The sequence below is a fragment of the Pocillopora verrucosa genome, chromosome 13, assembly GCF_036669915.1.
Source record: "Pocillopora verrucosa isolate sample1 chromosome 13, ASM3666991v2, whole genome shotgun sequence".
In the NCBI taxonomy this organism is placed as follows: Eukaryota; Metazoa; Cnidaria; class Anthozoa; order Scleractinia; family Pocilloporidae; genus Pocillopora; species Pocillopora verrucosa.
Window position 1 is genome coordinate 4,306,838 of NC_089324.1, and position 12,385 is coordinate 4,319,222.

General features: G+C 40.0%; 1 protein-coding gene across 1 annotated transcript; it reads right to left on the reverse strand.

Moving 5' to 3' along the window:
- Nucleotides 1-763: 763 nt before the first annotated feature.
- LOC131776778 (uncharacterized) lies at nucleotides 764-12,202 on the reverse strand. Its single transcript, XM_059092996.2, has 18 exons — nucleotides 12,197-12,202; nucleotides 11,984-12,068; nucleotides 10,886-11,034; nucleotides 10,437-10,611; nucleotides 10,020-10,135; nucleotides 9,374-9,497; nucleotides 8,524-8,643; nucleotides 7,740-7,871; nucleotides 6,734-6,964; nucleotides 5,944-6,137; nucleotides 5,381-5,488; nucleotides 4,294-4,644; nucleotides 3,742-3,988; nucleotides 2,790-3,124; nucleotides 2,345-2,434; nucleotides 2,009-2,235; nucleotides 1,327-1,531; nucleotides 764-907 (listed from the first exon to the last, which is right to left on the reverse strand). Exons 1-18 carry the CDS (start codon nucleotides 12,200-12,202, stop codon nucleotides 764-766), a joined length of 3,039 nt encoding a protein of 1,012 aa, XP_058948979.2.
- Nucleotides 12,203-12,385: the final 183 nt, after the last annotated feature.

Below are 12,385 nucleotides of genomic sequence, written 5' to 3' on the forward strand. Positions count from 1 at the left end.
CCTGGTAATTATCGCTATGTCGTCCTTTTCAGAATTAATTTAAGCTAACTGTAGCTTGGCTACATCTTTTTTAATCTGTGTTTACCTATCAAAAGCTTCTAGATAGCATTTGTGGTTTGCTATCTATGTAAAGAAGATTTCAAAGAATTGCTGTTGCTGGTGTCCTGTAAAATTTGCACGCGGTGACGCTCTTGTTTTTTTCGGTTTTCATTCGATAGTGCTCACAGGTCTGACCATGGCCAATATTCTAAAGAAAATAATCCTTCGCGCAGAGGGACAACAGAACAACAAAGCAATCAAGGAGTTGAGAAAGAGGAAAATGGTAGAAGCTTTACATTCGATGATACACAATTTTAAAGTAACAAGCACTTCACTTGTTTACATTTGTTTTCTGCGAGGCTCTCAAAGAACTGATGACACGTGTGTCATGTGCATTAAATCTAACTTTTCTGGGGTAGAATGAAATCGAATCGTGATGGCCTCCTTCTGATTCTTCCTAAACGGGTACAACTGGTCTTGACAAATATCTCTAGATGTGAAGTACACATTTTAGTTCATTAGTATCATTACGGCCTTTTTTCTTCCTCTTCCTCGTCCTACTCCACCTTTCCTTCATCTTGTTGAATATCCCAATTCTACCCCTAGAAGAGCACTTGGACTATAGGAACATGACCCAATGTTGAAGTAAATACGTCTTTATTTAACCGAATTTTTAGATTATACTTCTCGAAATTTATTTTTTAATTTTACTGATCATCTCGTGCTACACGAAGTCCCAAGCTATTTCTTCCGTTTCATTCCTTTTGTTCCGCGGGCTCATACATATGCGATCTTCCGGTCCGGTAGGATAATGGTCTGACCAGAAGAAAAAATGAGTCCACACGTTCATTTTCGTAAACTTTTTAAGCTGTGAAAGAATAAAAGATAAACAAGGTGAAAATGCTTCCCGTTAGCTTTCACTTGTAAGGTCACACACTAGGAACACAGCGCCCAAACGTCTGTGCATGTGTGAACGTTGTAATGACAAGACACTAGGCACGACACACGGGAAGATTAGGTGGCGTGCTTTCAGGCCTTCAGAACCAAATTATCTCGCACAAGTTACAACAACCTTACAATCTAGTAATTCATGGTGTTTGAAAAGTGTTATTTTTGATAGAGCTCACAATAGAATGGTAAATCAACAGAATGTCCGTACTTGAACAAGCGTGAGAATCGCGAAAGAAAAATAAGACATTCGTAGAAATCTGTAAAAGGGATGAAAAGCTGAGAAAACGTAACTAGCGACTTTTCGAACTCAAAGCTCCGTGTTATTGAATTCCTTACGTCAAGATCCTTGCAGTTCTTGTCTGTTATTCCTGTGTTTTCACAAGCCAGGTCTTTATTCACAGGAATCTTCAGTTCGTAGATACCAAACGGACTCTTGCATTCCTCCATTCCCAGGAGTTTGTCTTGGCAAGTACTCCCACTCGGATTCAGGGGATGACTACACATCTCATTCCACCGAGAATCATCCTTGTTCATGCAAAAGCTGAGGCATTCTGAAAAGGGAAAAGATTGCACAATTTTAATTGCGCAAAAAAATGTAGTAAATTAGACCTGAAATGGAGATTTGGGGTTTCTGGGAGCTGTTTCGGTTTTTTGTGATTTCGTTTGTCGTAGCCAAGAAAGTATTACTAACATCTATTATCAAAATGTTGGTTTTAGAACTGAGCTGTTTAAAATAACTTGACTCTGTCGTTAAAAATAATATTAGGGGGTAAAGAATTCCAAAGAAATATACGAATGAAATTAAATTACAAAATAGCGCACGGGCAATATAATCTCTTGCAGGTTGATAACAAAAAGAGAGTGCTTAATCCACGGCCGATTACAGCGCATTCTTTGACCAGTATTGGTCTTCTCTCCAGGTCTACAAAATCTAAACTTTGATGAGAATTTAAGATACCTGTACTATGAGTTTTGGAAAAAGCCAAGAACACTGTGAAATTGCATCATTAAAACCCACTTACTGGTGTTTCTTCCCTTTGCTTTTTTCCTGTTACACTTCCCTTCTTTAGTAACCGCTGACCGGTCAAACGTGATTTTCCTGTACGAGCCTACAGACTGTCGATAGTGTTTGATGCTGTTGTCGCCTGCACGAAAGCTTGAGCCGCTAAGATGGCGGATTTGAAGATGAACTTTATCGGGAACACCTGCGGGTTGTTTTTCTGGGCCATAAAGCTCAACATAAATCTGAAAGCAGAGATAATGAATAGGAAAAAAATTGCATTAACAGAAAGTCACAATTTGGGGATACAGGAAATGTAAAGATGACAATGTGGAGATAATAACTGTGTCTCGCCTTTAGCAGACGAATGTTGTAACACGAGGTACAACTGTTTTTGACGTCGAGACTGAATTTGGTGTGACCTTTGTACAGCTCTTGAAAGATCTGAAATTAAAAAAAGATATAAGAAGTCTTCTTTTTACTCTTTTATAATGACATGGTACTGGTAATACATATTGCGTTTGAACCGCAGCATCTCTTCGGCGACCAACTTTTTTTCTTCCTCTTCGTAGTGTAGTTAAAATTTAATCCCTAAAAGTGACTAGCATCTAGTTTCTCCTTACAAAACAACCCTCTGAATCAAACATTAAGGTCAAGAGAATAAAGAAAATGATCACCAACTAAAGAAGGTCTTGATTGTTAAACACGTTCTCCTTGTCAGCACTTAGGAAATATGAAGAGAAGCAGTCCTGAGAGGAACTTGTATTTTTTTGCGGTATTGCACTGGACATGTACTTACCTCTTTGTCTTTAACGTTGTCAAAACTCCACTTCATGATATCAGTGGTATAAATATTGTTAGTGAAACAAAGCATAGCCTTGTCTTGAATGTCCTTCGTCTTACGAAGCACTTCCGTCAACTGGACAGCACCGTTGAGGCGCCCAGTCCCCCGCGCGCTTTCACTGGCCACTCTTTGGAAGGAAGAGAGCGGGTTGTTTCCCTCCCAGAGTGTACGAAACTGGAAGGCTTTGTAAAGCTCGTACACCTTTTTCATGAATGATCGTTCCAGTTCTCTGTATGTGCTGAGAAGATGTTCCAGGAAGGTCTGTTGCAGAGTTTTGCTGATAGGAGTATCTGTGCAGTAAATTCGGTAACTGGTTAGTTTTACTTCTTTGTTCTTAAAAAATAAGCAAAATAACAACAAACAAACGAACAAACAAACAACCAAAATTAGAAAAGAGCCAGAAAAAGGATACGTTAACACACACGCATTCATCTGATGCTAACTCAGGTTTTTGTCGTTCAAGGACAGCGCTCCCTTATTTTTGCTCGAAAGGACAAAGTTTGCATGGTACGAGGTGACCGTATTCTCTTCGAGCAGAAGGTATAGATCCACTTCTAACCTCTAAAATTAATTGTGCTCTTTTTAAAGATTTGCATTTATTTTCCTTGTATCGTCTTTCCCACATTCCCATATTCGGTGTGCTTCGCAATTAATATACAGGTTTTTTTTTTCCATAAAAGTAACTTTTACCATAAACGGCTGCCACTGGCATAATAGGTGGCTGTGTCTGGAAAAGGAGCCGAAAGGGGTGACCTAAACACCAGAGCCTGCTTGCACGCTAAACAGACTACGACGAGAGGTCATATAGGCTGTGCTAAACCCTGCACTGTATATCTTTATAAGGTACATATCAATTAGGAATCACACTTGGAAACTATTGGGTTAGCCATATATGACTAGCTTTTACCTTTCGCTTTACCAATATCAGTTATGGCCTTCTGTGTTTCTATTAGGATAGGGATATCAAAGCTGTACCCCCCGATTTCGTTATCGAGGTCCATAACTTTTCCTATCAGATCAATGCGTGCTGTTCCAGCGATGAAAAATGACTCCATAACTTGTTTGAACCCAGCAATGTCTTGAGGTCTGGAGGCCACATCTAAGAGGCAAACTAATTCGGCTGCGAGTTTTTCCTTGTTCATCTCAAGATTGGCCTTCAAGCAAGGAAAAAAAAGAAGAAAAAAGTTAAGAGCTATTGACGAACTAGCTGGATCATTGCTAAGTTGACGCCGGTGCTTACCGATGCGTGAAGCAGCCATTGACAAAGAAGGGGTATAAGATTAATTGTCTTTCTTGTTTATTTGAAGCAGCATGAAGATAAAATTTCTTTTCGGAAAAAAAAAGGATGAACATAGGAACTGGTTTCTTTGTCTTTGGTTTGAACCTTTGCGAGTATAAACGATTGTATTAATGGTGGGCTCATTGCATTTCTAATCAAGATCACAAAGAGATTCCGTACCTGCATTATTTCAGGCACAGAAGCAACATCGAGTTTGTCGAAGTCTAAGTCGCTAGAATCAACAAGGGGAGTGTAAACCTTCCCAAAGGTCAACCATTTCTTTATACTTCCCAGGTTGCTTTCAAGAGAACCAAGACACTGCTTTCCGGACTGTGACTCAGCCAGGCCAAGAGCTGTGTCGATAAAATCCAAAGGGTCCTTGCCTTTAATAGCTCCTGCAAACCCAGTGATACCCTGAAGTATCGCTAACAAGTCATCGGGATTGAATTTTGCTTGTTCATAAACATTAGGCAACATTTGTTTTAGTTCAAGAAGTAAACTGGCTAGTTGTTCCTCTAGTTGCTGAATTGACTGCAGATAAATATTAACGATAAGTCATTAGAGATTGAGAAAAGGATTTTCATTACATTTTCACGCAATACATTTACTTATATATTTCCTCTTTCCTCCCTTCTAATCACTTTTTCAATATTCCATTTTTCTTCTGTCTTAACTTTCTTATTTCTGTTTCGATTTCTCTTTGTATATTTGTTCGACCTCTTTCCATTCCCATTTATTCATTTCAATCTCTTTCCTGCTTGCTTTCAAGATTTTGCACCTCGTTTGCTGCTAATTCAAAAGCGCATATTTAATTTCTGTTTCTGATTTTTCACTCCACAGCCATATGGCATTTCTGTTCACCCATCAAAGTTGACCCGAGCTTCTCATCTCAACCGGATGTAACGGTAAATAAGCTTCACTTTTGAGTTGAGAATCAACAGCCGGACACTTATCAAATACTAGTCTCGTTCCCAAGCCTTCCACAGCCAAGCGGTTGTTGTCGTACACATCAGTTATAGCTAAACGTTAGGATCTGGGTACGAGATTGAAAAAATACTCTGACAATTGACGGCTTTTGTTTTAATCTATAGATAACCCGACACTTAACGAATCAAAATGCATCGCAGTGATTTGTTGGTTTTCACCAATTGTGATTGGCGAATGTTTCAACCATCCAATTCATTGGGAAAGTATCTGCATAAAACTTAAGCAAAAGTAAGACAAATTATCCTTTAGTTAACGTTGAAAAAGGTATATGCATGAATACCTTGACATACGTCCTCTTTTCAGACATGGCGCTGTCTCGGGCTCCGTTGAGCCTATCAGCTTCTGCCTTGACTTGTAACTCTGACACTGATGACATTTTAGCAGCCATCTTGGAATTGAAGACAATTTTCCAACGGTTAGATTACTTTTTGGAATCTCAAAACACGGTAAGCAATAAATGTTCATAAATGTACTATTTAATGTCGGAGATAATAGCTACGTGGCATAAGGAACCTACTTTTTCTTTAAGATTTATCAGTTTTAAAAAACGATCGATATTCTAGGGGCCGTAGCCTTCTCGAAAGTTAATTCTAAAGATTTAGTTCTATACTGATTGGATAACAAATATTAGCGGTCGCTTACTGAATCAACTCTTATTTCGACAATCAGTCCACCTGGAAATTTGTCGGGGAGTGGATTGCATGTAAAAAGGAAAGGCAATTCTCGTAGTATTAAGTCATGCGCCTTCACGACGCTCTTTACAAAAATTGAACGGTAAGTTAAAATCTTAAGCTGCTTTCAAGGTGTTATTTATTTCTTAACTTAGATAATATCACTGCTGACCGTTTTGAAATCTTGGTTTTTCTGCTCAGTAGACGTGATATCGTTAAACGCTTCTTCGTAAATTTCAGCCGCCTTTCTGACATTCTCTACTGATCCCTCGAGGGCTTCCCACTTGACACGCGGGGCAAACAGGACGTTCTTTCCAAAAATGTCGTAGCCTTTTTTGCCCAGGAAACCCAGCTTTCTCCTGACGTCTGTAGTAAAGATTAAGAGTTATCTTCTACTTGTTTTAATATTGGCTAATTCAACATATCGATAGGGACCATAGGGAAATTACTGCAAGCGCATGTTCAATATCCTGATATTTTTGATAATTATGAAGCCTTTTTTAACAACCGCTTTCAAGTGTATTGTCACAAATCAAATTAATTCATTAATGAAACTCAAGACGCTGTTGAGAATGCCTCAAAGTTTGTTTGTGCCAACGAGCTATGCAAGAACCACTTCGTTTCCTTTTTTTTGAGGTGTGGGGGGGAGGGCGAAATTCATACGTTAGCGTATACATTGTTAAAAATTCAACCCAACGATCGAGCAAACGTAAGAGTTGAGCAAGATTCAGGAGAGCTTGACGCTTTCGTGACTTACACGTTGTGTTACATCAACAGAGAAATTCAATACTCAGAATGATCGAGAGGCTATTAAATGTCAAATAGTTGATTGGTTGGTCAGAATACGCAATGGTTAGGTTTAAAACGAAGGGTAATTATCTCCTTTAAGCCCTCAGTCGGAAAGGAGTGAGAATCCTTAGCCCCACGCGTGCCCATTGGTGCATATAAATTAACCTTTTCACCTTTTTTGATATCTTCCGCGTCACTTCTATCGTTCGCCAGGCTCAGTATGAATTTCAAAGCGGCCTTGCCTTTGTGACTGTGACTATTGCTTAGTAACAAGTCCTCAGCTTGTCTGTGCATGACATGAAGGAGATCCAGAGGATACTTTATTTTTATTTTTGGTTGCAGTTCCCCGCTTCGATAGATGGGTGGTGCTTGGAAAGAACCATCCCTACCCGGAGTTAAAGGCGCTGAAATGAAAAAAGAAATCAAAATGCGCAGAAATATGCAAGCTTCTGATATTTTTAATCAGCCAAGTTTGTTTGGTGAAGATGGCTTGATATCAACTGACCTGCACTGCACTCCTTTTCTGTTACAGCCACGATTCATTATTACGTTTTCATGAGGTGATATTGAGTCATCTTTATCGACCAAGCTTGGTAAATGAAGAATCTATTATTGATTTTAGATAGAACGTCGCGACAAAGAATTTCACCTTTTGTGCAGAAACAAATTTACGAGACTCTTCTTGATATTCTTGGTTTTAAAATGTTGAAGTTGAACGCATGTTTTATTATGTGAATGTACTTTCGTGAGAGCAACGGAAAATTTCTCCTTTGCCGAAGGATAGTTATTACTGTAAACGTGGACTATTCAAGGGACACTCCTCCTAGTCTCAAGGGTGTCCCCTAAAATGTAGTTGCCACTCTATAACATTTGCACATGTTGCCTTCTCTACAGGGATCTCTCGATTTAAGGGGAACTTTTTAAAGTTCCAACAGTGTCCCCTCAAGAGAAGTTCCCCAGTATATAACCTATGAATCTGTTACCTTCATTGATAGGACACAATCGTTTAAAGGGACACCTTGTGTAGTTTCAAGGGTATCACTAGTAGGAAAGTCCACTGTATAAAGATTGTGCCAATAACCTTAAGCTTTACAGAATGTACACATCTTTTTGGAAGACATCTACTCTTTCCCGAGTATTTACCATTAGTTAAAGTTCCAGTGTCTGTGTAAAACTTACTATTTCCCGATGTTCCTTTTGGACCACGTTTTCCCTGGGGACCTCTTCCAATCATTCTTGCAGTGGCACACTTGAACACGTACTTGACAAATACGCATTGCCTTCCTCTCCCTCCGAGACCACCAGCACCACCTAGAACAATAACCCTATTTAGCAAACTGCGACGTCACATGAATCAATAGGGTGATCAATAGCCTACTTAGCCCCTACATGTGCCCTCTCTTCCTGTTTTTTAGCTGAAGTCGGGAATGATTCGGTAAAGTCTCTCTCGATAACGTCACTGCTTCCAAGAAGCCCAAGTCTGCACGAGCAAAGTAACTATTAAGGACTATGCAAAGCAAAAAACTTTTAGAGTACTCAGTCGCTGAAATCGAACCTCGCTTCTCCCTTCTCAGACAAATTCCCACCATACCGAGCTCACACTGCCTATTCTTTATTTCAAGGCAGGAATTTTAGCTTTTTTTTTTCGGTGCCACAGTAGTCACCTAGATAATATTATTATGAAAGGAGTTGCATTATTGTTCACAAGACTAACCTTTAATTGCAACTTGACGAGAAATAAGGAAAAGGGAACGAACTAGCTTACCATAACTACGACAAAAGCGTTTCAAGCTTAATGAAAGCGAATTCATAAATTAAAGGAAACCTAAAGAAAAGCACGTTTACAATGTTATATAATATTCCTTTGAACCCCCGCGTATTCACGTGCACGTCGATATTTTAACCCCTTGTTCATTGGCTGTTCATTAGTCATTTTGTCCAATGATCATAGTGAACCTTTCACCTTTTCCACCGACCCCGTTCTTGGCCGGCTGAGCCCCACGACCTATGCATGAATGAATAGTAACTTGGCCGTTTAACCTTCCAGAGTGGATGAATACACGTCCGTTATGTCCTCCACTCCCTAAAAAAAAATGTTAACTTATTTAGTCAATGTTTGGAGTAGTGTTTAAACAAAGTCTAGTCTATGGACGGTAGGTTCGAGTACATCGTTGCCTACGCAAACCTTCTCATCACTCTTACATGGGATGTGGGGGACTAGGACGAAAAATAAAGTCCACGTCCTATTTCGTATGATTGTAAGGATAGCCGAGAATAGCCCTGTCACACATGCGTAGGCGGTTACATGATAACATGGTTTTCATTTGCATAATGAGCTGCTTGTGCGTTGGTTGTCTGTAGTTTCACGCGACATTTCTACAAAATGCAAGAGATAATAAACTCTTGCACAATTTTATTTGCACACACTTTTTCAAAGGTCAAAATTTACAAAATTTCATATATCAGAGAAGTTTAGTTTCAAAATTTGTAAACAGACTTAAAACTATAAATTTTATTGGATGAAATTGAGCATGATAGCGAGAATTATCGATTATACCGAGCTTTTCATTATTCATAAAGGCCCAACCCTAGTTATTTGTCTAACACAAAATTCTAACTTTACTTTTCCCTATCATACGAAAACCGATTCCATTTCCTGATTTATCATGTATGTTTGCAACTATTGTCTCTTGGTGTGACTCAACGTAAATCGTACGTACTGCCTCTAGTCAAGCAGAACTGGGACAGTGACACCTGTAAGGAGAAGTCTGGACATCAATATATATCAAGAAATGAAACATTCGTTGCCTCACCAGGTATCCCAGCATTCCCTCCTTTTTGTCCACGTATTCCTCGGATGCCGGGTGGTCCATTGTGCCTACGACGATGGCACTTATAACTGCGACCATAGCAAACACTCGCAGAAACATCTGGTCGCTAGAAAATTGTTAAGAAAGGTCGAATTTTAGGCCTTAATAACTGAAATGGTATAAAACGAATTTATGTTGTGTTGCTCTTTGAGCGTTTAGAAAACAACACTAGATGACCACATGATAACAACATCAATGATCCATTCAGCTGCACCTCGCCTGTCACTTTTATGTTCTTACACCTTTTGACGTCATCTGTGACCTGTCATTGATTTTACCGCAAGTTGCAGTAAGTTCGCAATCTGATTGGCCAATTTGCTATTGTTGATAAGAGTACAGACAACGCTGCCCGCATCAACGTGTCACGCAACGTGTCACGTACTGAGAGAAAGTATTTTGACGTCGATATTGTGGTACAAAACGAGTCGATAGTGATTTAGTGTGGTCTTTATTCTTAGTAACAACGATATTCGTCATCAAAATGGTCAAAATTTCCTGCGGACTCACGCGGCTGCGCATCATAAACATAGTAAAGTGGACTCTGTCAAACTAATGATGCAAGGTGCTTGCTGTTGTCGCTTATGCTTACCACATCTTTGCTATCTCTCGCTGCAGCTCCATCGCCACCATCTTGTCCCCGGTGTCCATTTCCGCCGCTCGAAATCACCTCCAGGTTCCCAAAGATGTGGTCACAGTGTATGTGGACTACGTAAAAAGAAGACTGTTTTGTCAATGAATGAGAAATAAAACTAAAAAATGAATGAATGAAATGGAAAAGGATTGGAGTTTGAGGGCCTCTTCACCTGTGTCCAATATCTGGGCTGATTTAGCTCTCGTAGCGAGGGCTCGATGCAAGTAAGGGTGATTCAAGGTGGTGTTCGCGCGCGAGAAGTCCCGCGCGTTAAGGGCAGGGGAGTCTGCTACCTCTCAGTCGCGCGCGAGCTACTCGCACCCTCGTCGAGCAGTTGCTATGCAGGCCAGTAAGTAAACGCTTTAAATTACGTACCCTGTGGCCCAGTGATACCAGGTTCCCCACTTTCTCCATCTTTTCCAGGCCTAATTGATTCTTTAAACATCTGGTTCCAATTTGGTGCAGAGAAATCTACCTTACTTCCACGGGAAGAAATTATCTCTCTTGCAAATATTTGAACAGTTTTGACTCCATGAAGGGAAATAGCACCCTGTAAGAATAAAAAAAAGCGTCAGATCTTCACATGAAACTGACTCATATTGTTACGGGATGTTATAAAATAAACCGTCAACTGTCAAAGCCACCCCGCCCTCATAATCCGTTTTCATTGTTTTATTATTTTTCCTTGAGACCCATTTATAATAGTTTTTACCTATCAGAGTGGAGGCTCAATAACCAGCCGCTGGCCGGGAAATGAGCCCACGCTCCGAAGAACAAAACTGAGCAAAACCCCACTAAAGTATTTGGTGGTAAGTTCTAATTACCTCGATGTAAACTGTATCTGCAAGAATATCCAGCTGCCGAACAAGATTCATTGTTTTTCTCTGATTACTGAAGTTTAGACCTTGTTTCCCTTCCAGCTGCTCCTTCAAGTATTTTAGATGAATGACTCGGCCGAGGGCTCGGTAGTGACCTAAAAAAGAGAGAATGTAGTATGAAGTTAGTAACTGCTGTAGTGTTATTAAAAAAAAAAAAGAAGAGCTAACTCTGCTGTTCTTATTCTATATGCCGACTAATCAGTCTAGTACAGGCGTCTAATTAGGATCAGTTGCAGGCTCGAGATGGCTAATCCGTCGGGTCATGTTTGATTAGATTGCGTGACTGTCATGGACAAGTCATGTTATCGACGACAGCCCTTTTCAGCGTTACCAGTTCGAAATAGTTAGCATATTTGATAACCACGTGACGTCACAACATGACGACCATTTCGGGAATCGAAGATTTTCGTACCCAATTCGAAATGTTTGCTGTTTATTCGTTATTACTTGCCGTATGTACCAACAATTATGTTGGAAATTAGTGAACAGATACTGATCTTCACGTGTACTCAAAGATGGTGGTTGCCTTCGCTTCACCAATCAAACTACACGAACATATTAAAAGGCCTTTCTAAGTCGCAAAATCGTTGAAATAGAATCAGAGAAGAGGGCCAACTTTGAGGCACTGAATAGAGCATGCTGTGCTGGCGGAAAAGAAATTGCATGGGTTATGCAAACATTTATTAAAACTGAATTAAGGGGGAAGGTTTCTAAAGAAAATGTGGTGCTGCGTCGGTGGGAGAGTATAGCAGGGGTAAATTAGCATTATCAACTGAGTAGATAACGTAAATTGGCCACCGTAAAGAGTTTCAAAGCTGACGTTTCCAGCGTTAGCTCTTCGTCAGAACGAATTTATTAGAACTGCAATCCTAGTAAGAGTCTTTGGGACACCTCTGCAGAGTAAAATGCACCTGCTTTGGTAGAAAAGTCCCTTAACGCTCATCCAAGATTGCGGTACCCAATATTACTCACTTTGCCGACAACACATACCATACAAATATCATTTGTATTGTTAGTGTCACCAACAAATTGTTTTAGACTGACCTGCTTGAATTTCTACAACCGATGGAGTCTGGAACCAAGTAGGTTGCGGTATCGCAGGATCAACATTTAGTAAGCCATCAATCACCTTTAAATTGGCACATCCATTCTTAACTTGAAAAAATCTGCTTTGACTTGACACTGATGTATTCCGGGTGCATGAAAGATCAAGTAAGGTGAAGTCAGTTGTATCTGAGCAGATTCCCCCATGTGTACCCCCATATGTACCCCCCTGTGTAATAAAACTCACCACCACGCCCTGGCCTCTAAGTTTTCCGCTTTTGAATAACCCATAATAGTTTTAAATTTCGGGTGCATAAAAGCGGCGATGGACTGGTGATGATGGTAACTTTCTAGTCACGTACCCAGACCTACCACGACCAAGTGGTGGTATGTGAGTACTTA